Raw genomic sequence first — 15,590 nt, 5'->3', positions numbered from 1 at the left:
CATTTCCCATTAAATTGCAGTCATATTTCCTGCCTTTTCTGCTTTGTTAAACTTCAAAAGTAGTGGAAAAGTAAGCTAATGTGGGGATTTGGATGATTTTTTTTTGGATAAGTGGGCCAATCACTAGCATTTTTTTGGGGGGGGCGGTATAGCTTGGTTGGTAGAGCGGCCGTGCCAGCAACTTGAGGGTTGCGGTTCGATCCCCACTTCCGCCATCCTAGTCACTGCCGTTGTGTCCTTGGGCAAGACGCTTTACCCAGCTGCTCCCAGTGCCACCCACACTGGTTTAAATGTAACTTAGATATTGGGTTTCACAATGTAAAGCGCTTTGAGTCACTTGAGAAAAAGCGCTATATAAATGCAATTCACTTCACTTCACTTTTTAAAATAAGAAGATACAGAACAACATTTGAATATAAATCTGGAATAATAAAGTTAAAGGGGACATGATGATTTTAATCTTACATTTAAAGCACTTCTTTGTGGTCTAGATCAGTGGTTCTCAAATTGTTTTGACTAAGTACATCCTCAGAGAACACTTGGCTTTCCAAGTACCACCATAATGACCAACATTAAAACACAGTAGCATAGTAGGGCTAAGTATTCATTAAAAAAAAGCTTGATGTTTTATTTAAGAATAATATTTATTATTTATTATTACACACAATTTGAACAGCAAAACTGTGTTTGAATATAATTAATACTTAAGAGTAATGGAACCCACGTACGCACTACAGTTTGAGAATTACTGGTCTAGATAATACGTATTGGATATGATTTGGTGTAAATTGTATGTACTTTTGCTCCAGTCACATATATAACCCCTTTTGTAACCCGATTGTGGAGACGTTGCCAGATTGCAAATTAAATCTTGCCCGCGCTCTGTATCATAATTTATCTTCTGAAAATGTACATTGTTAAATATCTATCTTGAAAATTAACATCACCGCTATTTTATTCCAAACATGGTCGAAAACAAACATTATAAACATTTTATAGATTTTACTGGTCACAAACATTATGTACACGTGCACACTCTGATCAATACAGAGCTGCATAAAGATGCTGCTTTTAGCAGCATTTATGTCATTGCATGTCACATGTCAGTGTTTTTGTCCACCTGCCAAAATTAGAAAATAATAATACTTTACCCTAACTTATTTTGTATTTCTGCAAAAACTCAGCAAGAAGAGACATCCAAAATTGCGTGTAAGCTCACACCCAAATACATGAACCTTATGATTTAATGCTTTGGCATTGTTTAACACGAGTATCCAACATTGTAACAAGTATAGATCAGAAAAGTGAAAAATCATCAGAGGTCCCATTTAACAGATACAGTTTATCTGGAAAGTATTCACAGCACTTCACTTTTCCCCACATTTTGCAGCCTTATTCCAAAATGTAATAAATGTATTTTCCATCCATCCATCCATTGTCTATCGCTTGTCCCTCTTTGTCCTCAAAATTCTACAGCTATCCATCCATCCATGTTCTACCGCTTGTCCCTTTTGGGGTTGCGGGGGGTCGTTGGACAATTGGGCAGAAGGCGGTGTACATCCTGGACAAGTCGCCACCTCATCGCAGAGCCAACCCAGATAGACAAACAACATTCACACTCACATTCACACACTAGGGCCAATTTAGTGTTGTCAATCAACTTATCTCCAGGTGCATGTCTTTGGAGGTGGGAGGAAGCCGGAGTACCCGGAGGGAACCCACGCAGTCACGGGGAGAACATGCAAACTCCACACAGAAAGATCCCGAGCCCGGGATTGAACTCAGGACTACTCAGCACCTTTGTATTGTGAGGCAGATGCACTAACACCTCTTCCACCGTGCTGCCCATTCTACAGCCAGTAGAATTATGTGATTTTCAGTGGGTGTGTTGTTTTGAAAAGACAGCCTGTCCATCATTTCTGATTAGACAATATGCAATACCAACATATACTTATGCTTTCCATAGGCAGCATATGTTAATATGTATGTCATTGGAAACGTTGTCTTCAGAATATTTCCTCTAACTGTACAAAATGCAGTCCTGAGACATAGCTGGTGCTAATCTAAGATCAGAAACAAGAGCTGTATTTAAACATGGATACAGTCCAAGCAACGGTGCCAGATGTAGGGAAGGGTGGTTGGGAGTAGATAAGAAGCCACTGGCTATCCATTAAAAGTCACAAAGCTTTGCTCTGTGTGTAGCAGGGATGAAAACGAAGGTCTGGAGAGTGTGTGCACAAGTGTGAGTGTCACCATGTTCTAGTTGCATATTGATAACAGAAACATAATCTCCCAGCATTTTGAAATGCAAATGTATTGAAAGTAGTTTAATAATGTATGCATATTGCTATTATCCCAATTACTTTTGCTGTTTGTGTATACTATAACAGACTTTTAATATACTTGTACAATCTCAAGTTACCGAAGGCTGTCACTTCCATTTCCTAATGCTTGTCTTGTTAAGGGTCATTAGGAAAAGACATATAGGCCCCATTTACACTGCACACAAAATACTTTTTTTTTTGCCCTCAAGAGACACAGATCTGATATTTTTTACCATTCTAAACACTCCAAAGTGCTTCAAATCTAATCATTTTCGCATCAGATTCAGACCACATTAAGAGGTAGTCTGAATCCGATCTTTTCAAATGTGACTACAGTCTAAACGGAAATGCGACCTGAATACGACTTCTACTTCATCTTTGGGCGAGCTAAGTCATTTGTGTGCGCAGCACGATCACTTTCCTTTTTGGAATTCTCTTCTTCCTCCTCCTGCAGTTGTTTTCCATCATCTTCCTACTTCCTCTAAACAACAGCCACTGCACAAACCCACGAACACGCTGATCTGTGGCGTCCATCTTTTCTCTTGCAGTAGCGACTTCCTTACTGTTTTTACAAAATCCGGTGTTCTGTCCAGATAAAGTTAAAGTTAAGTTAAAGTACCAATGATTGTCACACACACACTAGGTGTGGCAAAATTATTCTCTGCATTTGACACATCCCCTTTGATCATTCTCCTGGGAGGGGAGGGGAGCAGTGAGCAGCAGCGGTGCCGCGTCCGGGAATCATTTTTGGTGTTTTAACCCCCAATTCCAACCCTTGATGCTGAGTGCCAAGCAAGGAGGTAATGGGTCCCATTTTTATAGTCTTTGGTATGACTCGGCCGGGGGTTTGAACTCACAACCTACCGATCTCAGGGCGGACACTCTAACCACTAGGCCACTGAGTAGGTGAGTAGATAAGCCGCTTCGTCTAAAAAAATCTACCAGCGGTGTCGATCAATTTACGCGACTGCTGCATCAAAAATATGACACCTTAAGTTTCGAAAACACAAATATCAAATAAATATGTAATAAAATAATCACTTACTTTTAGCGCCAGTGACAAGTCACCTCTTCATTTACGAGAGGTAGCTCATTTTGACAGATCTACTACCGGTCAACTTCTTTTGTTTACACTTTATAGAACTGTGAATGTAAGTGACATTGCGGCCACATTGGGGCTACACTGTGGCCTATATTGAAGTATGATAAAGATCACATTTTACTTGCAGTGTACACAGTGAGCTAAAAACAATTTGATTAAAAAGAAAACAGATGTGGGTCACTTTGGTCTGCAGTTTAAACATCGTCATAAGTACGACTGTGACACTTATAAACTATAAACAGTATACGACCAGGGATATTCATCTAAATTGTTTTAGGGACCACATTTCCAGAAATCTAAGGACCGTAGGGGTGGACTTCTCCCTTTAGTATTGTTCTTTTTTTTCACATTACGGAGAACCAGCATCACTCTACAATAGACATTGTAGTTACAGGCAGGCTGTTCTGTTTTTAAGGACCTTCTGCGAAAAAGCTAGTCAGCGATCATCTCTATTGTTTTTAAGAAGTTTTTTTAACTGAATTCACGGGCCACAAATTGAAAAGCCCAAATGATGAAAAAGAGAGCGGTCCTAAAATGGAACCTTAAAGAACACTACTAGTATAACTAAAGTTGAACAAATGTCTACTGACTGCATCCGAAGTAAACACTTTAGTTTCATAAATCCATCCATTTTTCTACCGCTTGTCCCTTTCGGGGTCGCGGGGGGTGCTGGAGCCTATCTCAGTTGCATTCGGGCGGAAGGCGGGGTACACCCTGGACAAATAGCCACCTCATCACAGGGCCAACACAGATAGGCAGACAACATTCACACTCACATTCACACACTAGGGCCAATTTAGTGTTGCCAATCAACCTATCCCCAGGTGCATGTCTTTGGAGGTAGGAGGAAGCCGGAGTACCCGGAGGGAACCCACGCAGTCACGGGGTGAACATGCAAACTCCACACAGAAAGATCCCGAGTCAGGGATTGAACTCAGGACCTTTGTATTGTGAGGCACATGCACTAACCCCTGTTCCACCATGCTGCCGTTTCATAAATCATATTATGAAAAAAAACAGAACTGCCAAAAAGAGGACTGAAAAGGCTGCCTCGAGGAATACCTCCGTTTACATTACATGTTTGGACCCCAGTGTTCGATGTTTGCTAGCAAGGTCAAAATGTCAATGCAAGGAAAGATGTTTTTACACTGGTCCAAGTTCCTCGATACAACAGGAATTTGCTGCAAAATGTTTGTCTCTCTCGGGGGCCGGTATGGTGGCCATTCCTGGCCAAATTTAGTGCCCGGGCGACTAGTTGAATAGCCCTGCCTTGGACTGTCACTTTTAGAGCATAATTGCCAAGGGAGAGTAATGTAATAACAGACATTATTCCTGCACATATAAAATTGATTAAAGTATAGTGAGGCAACCTTTCAGTTGACTAAATTAGCCAATAAATCATGAGTTGAGACATTCGTATAAAAGTTTCACTCTCCAAAATCATGTCTTCTCAGAGGAGTGTAAGTTGTTACAGCTGCCAAGGGGGCAACAACACGATATTGTCTTCCATTTTCAGTTCCTGTAAATGTACCAATACTTTACACAGTGTATTTCATCTATGACTGCCGGAATACTACCTGTTGGTTTTCTCAGTAGAGCACATAAACAAAAGGATACGTGTTGCTTAAAAATAAGTCTCTCATGGTTCTGTCTGTTTTTCTAGCATCCCCACCGGCGAGTGACCTTCTCTACCACGAACCCCGTGCAGGACCTGCAGGATGCCTCTCAGCACAGTTACTATGACAGTGGCTTGGAGGAATCGGAGACACCCAGCAGCAAGTCATCGTCTGGCCCTCGCATCGGACCCTTGACCCTGCCTGAGGACCACTATGAGCGAACCACTCCCGATGGCAGCATTGGAGAGAACGAACACCCTGAAAACGGTACGATGACAACACCCCCTCCATTTCTCTTGCGCACCCTTTGAATATGTATTTAAATGCAAATTGACCCATTAGGAGTTTTCTGTGTATGTTTTGGGAACATTTGTGGGAGATTTGTTTTGCTTTCTGGCAATTTTAGAGTTGAAATGTGCTGTGACACGCAGGATGTTGAGTTGGCATGTTTGCCGCCAACCTGCATGAGTTGTTATTGGATTTTAACCTGTTTTGTTGCTTGTGTAGGCGAACCTACAGTGTGTTTGTGTGAGGTATCTAGCTTTGTCTCAGTCTTCCTCATCAGCGGGTCTTCTGTCAAGCATCCTTAATGACCCTCTTTTCAGAGTGCTAATTAAAAAGCCCAACTAATGGAGCATTTGCCCTCTAAATAAATCTGAACCATGGCATCTGTGAAGACAACACCAGGATCAAAATAAGTAGCCCCTTGTTACTAGAACCCAAATTGCATCTTTTTTTTAGTTCGGTGCCACATGTGTCTTTCAAACCAAAAAATGCTGTTTTTTGTATCAAAGCAGTCAACATTAAAAAGTAATTCATAGACAAAGCTTTCCTTTCTGTACACTGACTGTCATAAAAAGCAATCTTATGGCCTTAGGCTGCCAAACATTATCTATACCCTGTCCAGTAACACACTGATTCACATGGTTTGGTTTTGGTTATTAAAGCTTTCACATTGGGCTGCCTCTCCAGAACAGACATTTTATACGTGGTCATATCTCGCCACTCACCTACACTCTCTCTTCCATTTCCATTTTATTTGCGGTAATGTATAGTTTTAGCTCTGCTTGGTCTTGCTTTTGGGGCTTAACACAGATTTAAGAGGTAGCATTACTGATTTTAGTGCCCTCTTTTCTGGTCAGTGAAAAAGATTTAGCTACACCTTTGATTAATGAGCCTCTAAATTACTAATTTGGGGAGGTTGATTTCTCTTTCCTTAAAAAGGGGAACATTATCACCAGACCTATGTAAGCGTCAATATATACCTTGATGTTGCAGAAAAAAGACCATTTATTTTTTAACCGATTTCCGAACTCTAAATGGGTGAATTTTGGCGAATTAAACGCCTTTCTAATATTCGCTCTCGGAGCGATGACGTCACAACGTGACGTCACATCGGGAAGCAATCCGCCATTTTCTCAAACACCGAGTCAAATCAGCTCTGTTATTTTCCGTTTTTTCGACTGTTTTCCGTACCTTGGAGACATCATGCCTCGTCGGTGTGTTGTCGGAGGGTGTAACAACACGAACAGGGACGGATTCAAGTTGCACCAGTGGCCCAAAGATGCAAAAGTGGCAAGAAATTGGAAGTTTGTTCCGCACACTTTACCGACGAAAGCTATGCTACGACAGAGATGGCAAGAATGTGTGGATATCCTGCGACACTCAAAGCAGATGCATTTCCAACGATAAAGTCAAAGAAATCTGCCGCCAGACCCCCATTGAATCTGCCGGGGTGTGTGAGCAATTCAAGGACAAAGGACCTCGGTAGCACGGCAAGCAATGGCGGCAGTTTGTTCCCGCAGACGAGCGAGCTAAACCCCCTGTATGTCTTGGCTCACACCGTCCCTTATGCCACCGAAGATGATAAAGAGAAGAATATCGACCCTAGCTTCCCTGGCCTGCTGACATCAACTCCAAAACTGGACAGATCAGCTTTCAGGAAAAGAGAGCGGATGAGGGTATGTCTACAGAATATATTAATTGATGAAAATTGGGCTGTCTGCACTCTCAAAGTGCATGTTGTTGCCAAATGTATTTCAAATGCTGTAAACCTAGTTCATAGTTGTTAGTTTCCTTTAATGCCAAACAAACACATACCAATCGTTGGTTAGAAGGCGATCGCCGAATTCGTCCTCGCTTTCTCCCGTGTCGCTGGCTGTCGTGTCGTTTTCGTCGGTTTCGCTTGCATACGGTTCAAACCGATATGGCTCAATGGCTTCAGTTTCTTCTTCAATTTCGTTTTCGCTACCTGCCTCCACACTACAACCATCCGTTTCAATACATGCGTAATCTGTTGAATCGCTTAAGCCGCTGAAATCCGAGTCTGAATCCGAGCTAATGTCGCTATAGCTTGCTTTTCTATGCGCCATGTTTGTTTGAGTTGGCATCGCTATGTGACGTCACAGGAAAATGGACGGGTGTATATAACGATGGTTAAAATCAGGCACTTTGAAGCTTTTTTTAGGAATATTGCGTGATGGGTAAGATTTTGAAAAAAACTTCGAAAAATAAAATAAGCCACTGGGAACTGATTTTTAATGGTTTTAACCATTCTGAAATTGTGATAATGTTCCCCTTTAAAACTATTCTACCGATGGAAACATGTTTGCACTTTGCAATACCATTGTGTTGGACACGTACTTAATTTGACTCATTATTACTCTTACTAATATCCTACATTTAGGCAAGGCAATCCAGTTGATGCATTTATTTCCACATGATTCTGTACCTAGGGTATGTGACATTTGCATGTTTTTTATTTCAGTTTCTATTTTTGATTCCGTGTTTTGCCCAGCTGCAGAATGCAAGTTTAAGTCACACAGGGCACTCTTTGTTGTCAGCAGCAGGAGAGCCCGCCTGTGAGCAGAGATGGAGCCGTTAAAGAATCAAAAGATGGCACAACATGCGGGAAATGTTGGATTCTGACAAGGAGCGGGGACTAAGAGTCTCTGACATGCAAACCCATAGGGCAGGCATATAGGGCGGGGAGATGTGACGCAGCTCCGCTAACCAAGGATAGACCTAATTAAAATGTGATTCCCACTTCAGGGAGATAACCTGGAGCCCAGATAAAAGGAGGGATTAGACAGAAAAATCAAAAGAGACAGCAGAAATTTTCCCCAGCTCCATTTGAATTGTGACATGAAGTTCTTTTAAAGCATTTGAGTGACAGAGTGACAGGCTGCACTGGTGCAGTTGTGTTCATCACCGTAGAGATGACTGGCAGGCATAGAATGGGGAAGGGAGCATGGCGTGTCGCCGTATTAAAGTTGAATCAAACACAGCGTGAGCCTCGGAATGTCTTCCTTTGCATCTCTGAGCCCTCCAAATATCGACAAGGATGTCTCTTCCGTTATACAAGTTGAACTTTAACAGCTGCAACTCTAATGTCCTTCATTAAAGCGTGGCACAGTATTGAAAATATGGAATTCTTCAAGACCTTTAATTTGAGGTCTTGTGTCTGGGATTGGAAGTACATTTCCAAATATTATGTATGCAGGATGGTTAATCTGCGGCAATTAATTTCTGGAGTTCTTACTTTTCCTCTCCACTTTGTTTTTCTTATTCTTGTCTTCAGGCTGTGTTAGAATTCACTCCTGTTTCCCTGTGTATTTTTCACTCTTACGTTCATGCAGGCGGAGTACGCATTAAACACTTTTTGGTTAATTACACCCAAAGTGTGCGTGTTCCAACCTGCATGCATGCATTTATTTACATGTATGCCCCCCCCCCCCCCCCCACCGAAATCGGTAATTTATTTTGATTACAGTGCTACTATACTTGGACTCTCATCAATATCATTGAGCTCATGATTAGCATTGAACACCATGAGACTTTGTACCTTGTCTGTTTTTTTGCTCCATGGTTTGTGTGTTACAATTTAGAAGCACATGAGAAGCAAAACTGTAACTGATTTCCTTTCCCATCTGTCCATCAACCCAGTCCAATATGTATTAATAGACAAATTAAACTACTAAATTAGTATACCCACATCTGCCAATCACTTTTGTCAGCCGTGCATGGCGGGTCGTGTTTATATAGAAAAAAACAAACCAACTATGAACTAAAGCCGAAATGTATACAGTTCACCAGAGATAAGATTAGGTACCATTTAATCAGTTTTAATCCCTACCCTTTGTGAGACAGTTGGATTCTTGGATCGTGCCAGGTGGATCTTGCCAAGCTTCAGACTGATACATTTGAGTTTAAACGGACCATTCAGGGTGCTTTTGAGGCGATAAAGAAAGCAGTTACCGATGTAGCATAGAGCCGTTGAATACCCTCCGAGGGATTTGCATTACAATAGCAGCAGTTTTATCATGACTGAGCAACAGGTGTAAAGAACAACACTTAGGGCATGGTCTACTAGGGTTTTTCCTTTGTGAGAGGGGATAAACAGGAAAGTCCTTCTTTAGCTGTTGCCTTGTTTCACCATATATTACTGCCTTTGCACATGTCAATGTTTAATTTAGTGTATAAATCATCACAAAATCTGTATTATGGAGAAATGTTCACAAACTGTATTATTTGGCTTGTTAGCTTCCTGTTGCAGTTGAGCGATGATGTTGATGGTGACGGTGGGCTCCTTGATTGACGGACGGGCTTTGGCCCGACGGCGCCGCGTCCCGGTGGTCCGCTCGCCTTTACAGAACCTTACAGTTTGTGGAAGACATTGCAGAACTTCCAGCAGAGCACCACATGGAGAGAGAAAGCCAGTTGATTGCTGGCCAAAAAGTGTGGGCACCTTTCTAATGATGCATCCCCATAATGCAAGTTCTCGCATGCAGGAGGATTGCTAGAAAATATCCTGAAGCGTTGCAACAGTCAGCCTTAATGCTTTGTTGCAGCTCGATGATTTTTGAGCACATCATTAAATGTGCGTTTGCGAGACGAGCGGGTGAAGTGTACCGCCATGCTCGGGGGGTGGGGCAGCCGTGTCGAGAGCGGAGGATGTGAGGCCGAAGAGAGAGGTGAGGCGTGTTCAGGGGTTAAATGTGTGCCTGTTTGCGGATCTGTTGGTCACTCTCCGGGTGGGGGTGTCACTAATGTCACATTAACCCTTGTGTGGTGTTCGGGTCTGTGGGACCCGTTTTCATTTTTTATTAAAAGAAAAATGATACAATTTGAATTAATTTTTCAAACTGAGACTCACTGACTTTGGCTCATTTTCTGTGAAGAACATATTTTAGAATACATATTTAATGACCACACACCATACACCCCCCCTACACATTTTTTATTACATGTCCGGGTCCACTGGACCCAGGGCTAATAGAAGTGTGGAAATTGATGTTTTGTGTACCACACACACACCCACACACACACACACACACACACACACAGCAGGCCTAGACAGGAGGAGGACAGAGTGTAGGTACACAGAACATCAGAGGGTCAAATGTGCGACAAAATGAGAGCAGACAGTGTTGACAAACAATGTTGCAACCTTGTGTGGGAACTGCAGGTGCAGAAACACAGAAGAATAATCCCTGTGGGATGCAGAAACTGACAAAATACATTTTCTATGCAACGTCCATATTGTTGTTACTCAGCCAGCGTTTGTGAGTCTGATGGACCCGTTGCATTTTGTGGTTTTTAATGCCTCACAATCAAACACTTTTATGTTAAAATACTGAACAGATGTTTATTGGGATAAGGTAAACATCTGTTCAGTATTTTAACATAAAAGTGTTTGATTGTGAGGCATTAATACATCGTTTTTTTTCTAATATTTTTGCAATCGACCGGTAGGGTCCCAAAGATCGACTGGTCGATTGAGATCGACAGGTTGGCGACCCATGTTATACATTATTAGTGTGTTATATGTCAACAACATGACAAACCACCACAGTTGTAGCAAATGATACCATAAAAGTGGAGAGAAAAGAGGGTATCCATGGTGACAGCCGCTATACACGCAAAAACCTGTCATCAGCCGTTGCCCGGATCATGTTTTATTTTAGTTTGACTTTCTTAGTTCTGTTTTTAGTCTTGAGTCACTTTTAAGAGTAACTCCACCTCGTCGTCAGACCACACAAATAATTCTCTCTTCTACACAACAAGAGCAGCCATTTTCTATATCGTCGCAGATAGAAAGAATACACTTTCAGGTCAGAGGTGACTATATGACGCGCGCATTTAATTTTTTTCCGCGCATGCGTACTAGGTCGTGTTGCGCTGGCGGACAGAGGGAGGCGGGGGTCTCAAACGGTGGCATTGTTGTGTGTGGACACGGATAAGGTCAGGTGTGATTTACCCTGGATAACCTTATCCGCCTTAGTGTAAATGGGGCCTTAGTTGTGATGGGTGCTGATTATTTTCATCTGGCTCTGATTAGTGTTCGGGATGCTCACACTCTTTCGCCATACTCAGTCTGGCTGTCTTGTTTGCTCCATGCAACAAGTTACGTGTGCATACCTTTTGGTTCCTATTCCTGTTCTAAGCTTCGCAATAGCTTCCCATGCTATCGGCACGCTTCTCTGTTTATTCTTGTCTTTGTGTTCATGACTGATTTATGGAGAATAAATCATTGTCCTACCTGCACGTTGCCTCCGGAGTTCCGTCTGCATCTTGGGGAAACGATCCGCGCAATAACTTGCGACCCCGCTGTAACAAAACCTAAGTAGGGCAGTCTTTACCCCTTTTGCTTCAGTTATCAGTTGTACATGCAGTCTTAGTAAATTACCCACAACACGCCCATGAATGTGTACAAACACACTCTTCCATGATAGATGGGATGATTTCGCAGCAAGAGACAATAGGTGCTTATCGTGTTTGCTGTGCATAGTTTATTCCTTTCCTTAAATGTGACAAACAATACTGTTAACTAATAGTGTCTTCTCAATTATATTTAACAAGCAAGTTGAACTCTGTGCGTGACTTGTACAAGTAAGTCAAAGTTTTAGCCCTTGCTGGCTTCCAGCCTTGCTCTGCTCGTGTGCCACCAATTCTGTCATTCCTGGTCCAACCACGAGTGTAATCACTCTATTGGGTATCAGTGATTTCATTTTCTCTTGGTGAGTACCAGGTTGCAACACACATAAAATTCTCTAATGTCCACAGATGGAGGAATTTGGATATGGACACTTGCCTAGCGTGCGGTCTCTCCGAGTCTTCCTCTGTGCGGACTCACTGCCATGTGGGATATCAAGTAGGGTGAGATTAAATGGCATGAATGCCATTTGCATGATAATGAGGTCCTTTAGAAATGCTGTCTGATTTCCCAGCCTTAGATCTCTCAGAGGATGCATGTAGTGTCACGTTTGTTCTTTTTGAACGCCTGTCAGGGATTTCCTCCGCTTTTAATGACTACCATTCCAGTATCATGAGGTCCAGTCCTTTCAACCTTTACTGTCTGTCGCTGGGCTTCTGTTCCGCGTGTGTACTAAAATAACAAGCAAAGCATATGAAACATCTTAAAGAGTTCTCCAATGTGACCTGAGAGGCAGAATGTCACCTTAATGGTCCTTTTTTTGTCCTTTGAGTCACAGTCCCAGCTGGGTGCCATAATGTAGCACTATTCCACAGGTGCCGGTGTCCTAACACAAGTGTCATAGTATCTTTTTTTAATACCAGAGTGGACTATGCGTGCCTGTACCAGCATAGTAGCCACCGCTGGATCTGCTACCACAAAAGGACAAGTCATGAGACTTCTTTTTTTTTTTTTGTTCGAGGCGTCTGTGGAAAAAGCCCCATCAAGTGGTCCCCTGCGGCAAGTTGTTATGAGTAATACGCCTAGAATTCTGAGATCATTCTAGCACACGCATTGTGCCCTGCTCACATCAGCTGCTGCTGTTTGTTACCCCCCACGTGTTTGTAATTTTATTGCAGAGCAAATAGGTCACTGGAAGAGCCTAACTGGAGCAGAATTAAATTTTCTAACCTGGATTAGGCGCCGGCACCACAGACAATGGTTTATCGTCACCCTTTTTTTCATACCAGTGACCTCACAGAGCATAGTGGCTTGATCTGAAATAGAACCAATGATGTGTCAAAGCACCATGGTATTCACAGTTTGAAATGAAAACATCCTCTTGCTTGTGTGATCACCAACAATGTGAACTACACAGTGAGTATTTGTCAAATGACCGCAGGCAGGCCAAACCTTTGAATGAGGCAATGTGAGGCACAGACCATTAACTGAAGCCAATTATGAAATTGGCTTATTGTAAGAATGAGATGACATGTAATGGAGTGGCGGCGATTGCGGCCACATGTGAAATCTAGAAGGAACCAGAATAGAAACCCCATTATCTCAATAAATCTACTCCCTCCGATTTCATTTCACCTTTTTTGCGCATTAAAATGATTTCTCTATAGTTTCATCATTGTGTCCTGCTGACTGGAATAGCCTTGCCGATGATCATATTTTCTTTGTAAAAACCTCAAACTCATTGGGTACTACTGACCACCTAACTCCTGGAATATTTCCATAAAAATTACCAAGCGGAAAATGTTGATAAAATATGTATAATACATCATTTTAATGTTGCTTGAATAATGAAAAAGAAGAAAGTGGGGGGAAAAAGCATATATAATTTATTGAGATATTTCTGAGACATCCTCCTGGGACCGTTTCACAGCATCCTTCACTTACATTTAGATATACACAGGCTTTTATCCACATGTGTACTACATTGATGAAACCCTAATTAGTGTTTGGAATATTTTCCAAACAAGAAAAGTATGTGCTTATAAGCACATATTAGGCTCCATAAATAGTGCTTGTAACACCAAACTGTCACTGAAATAGTCAAGGTTTTGTGCTAGGCTAGTAAAAGGAATGCATGTTGCCAGTAACTCCAAAGCTTTAAATGTGCTCATACAAGAACAAAAGTAAATGAACATTCAGCACTACCTCGAATTACGAGAGTGCCCTCAAGAGACGTGTTTTTAGATACGAGCCGAGCCGTCTTTTGGCTCAAGAATGAATGAAAAAGCAATTGCTATGAAGTGGAAGAGGGTTAGATTTAAAAAGCTATGCTTCTTCCTACTCCTTTTCCAATATGTTGTCAAGATAAATGTAAATATCTGAACCAGGGGTCCCCAAAATACAGCCCGCCAGCGTTCAAAATCCGGCCCGCGGGAAGTCCCAAGTTTAAAAAAAATATATACTATTATCTTTTTTTTTTTTATTATTATTTTTTTAAATCTGTCCTTTCTAATTTATTTTCTACCGTGTGTTACTCTCAGTGTCTCCTAGCCGCCCAGGCAAATCATATTGTCTAAAAATGCATTTTCCCTTCGCCTGACACTGTGTGCTCTTTCAGTCAATTAGTGCACAAGGAATATATATATTAGAGATGTCCGATAATGTCTTTTTTGCCGATATCCGATATTCCGATATTGTCCAACTCTTAATTACCGATACCGATATCAACCGATACCGATATATACAGTCGTTGAATTAACACATTATTATGCCTAATTTTGTTGTGATGCCCTGCTAGATGCATTAAACAATGTGACAAGGTTTTCCAAAATAAATTAACTCAAGTTATGGAAAAAAATGCCATCATGGCACTGCCATATTTATTATTGAAGTCACAAAGTGCATTTTTTTTTAACATGCCTCAAAACAGCAGCTTGGAATTTGGGACATGCTCTTCCTGAGAGAGCATGAGGAGGTTGAGGTAGGCGTGGTTGGGGGGGCGTGGTTGAGGTGTGGGGGGGGGGGGAGTGTATATTGTAGCGCCCCGGAAGAGTTAGTGCTCCAAGGGGTTCTGGGTATTTGTTCTGTTGTGTTTATGTTGTGTTATGGTGCGGATGTGTTTGTCATTCTTGTTTGGTGTGGGTTCACAGTGTGGCGCATATTTGTAACAGTGTTAAAGTTGTTTATACGGCCATATTTGTCCCACAATGGGGAGGTGATGTGGTTGTAGTGCAGATAGGAAACGTCCACAAAACATAAGGTAACTTTGGACAATAACTCTATTAGGCACATTTGGTATGTTTATGTTTTCTTTGCGCTGTGGTTTTGAGAATGGATGTTAGCCGCTAGCAAGATATGTTTTAAAACACCTCTTCAGTGTTTATAGCTTCACATTTATTGTTTGTTTTTAAGCCTCTTATTGTCTTCACACCATGTCTGCTTGTAAGCACTACATAAGTGTGCGTTGCCAAACATGAGCCTCTGCTCGTATTACCAGCAATGTTACGATGTGACGACGGCGCGTAGTAATGTCCGTTAAAAAGATAAAATAGTACCGGTATTTTTCAGAGGCAGAATCGTACCGTTTTTAATTCATTAGTACCGCTGTACTTTATTAGTACTGGTATACTGTACAACCATCGTCCTAAAAGCAATTGTTTTTTGTAACATTAGCAGAATTACGGGGAAGAAATGTGATGATTTCAATCAAGCTGTGTTTGGCTTACCACATAAATATAGATTTGGAAAACGTTTTTTCCTCTAACCGTGGCAATGACACAATACCAGTGATTTTCAGCATGCTGTGAAATAAGCTATGAAGTTTATTTACGACGGTGTCTAAAAAAAAAAAATAGCGGCTACGTTTGACTTTAAGATTTATTATTTCAACACTG

At 41.6% G+C, this 15,590-nt stretch overlaps 1 protein-coding gene across 3 annotated transcripts in view; it reads left to right on the top strand.

Moving 5' to 3' along the window:
* The window catches only part of pcdh1a (protocadherin 1a), a 303,557-nt gene that overhangs the window by 180,692 nt on the left and 107,275 nt on the right, over nucleotides 1-15,590 (top strand). For all 3 annotated transcript variants that reach the window (XM_061962071.1, XM_061962069.1, XM_061962070.1), the window contains one exon: nucleotides 5,090-5,309. In XM_061962071.1, coding sequence (XP_061818055.1) covers nucleotides 5,090-5,309 — 220 coding nt within the window. The remainder of the gene's footprint in view (nucleotides 1-5,089; nucleotides 5,310-15,590) is intronic.

This window comes from Nerophis lumbriciformis, linkage group LG09 (genome assembly GCF_033978685.3).
Source record: "Nerophis lumbriciformis linkage group LG09, RoL_Nlum_v2.1, whole genome shotgun sequence".
Classification (NCBI taxonomy): Eukaryota; Metazoa; Chordata; class Actinopteri; order Syngnathiformes; family Syngnathidae; genus Nerophis; species Nerophis lumbriciformis.
This window is presented reverse-complemented; position numbering and strand designations above follow the sequence as displayed.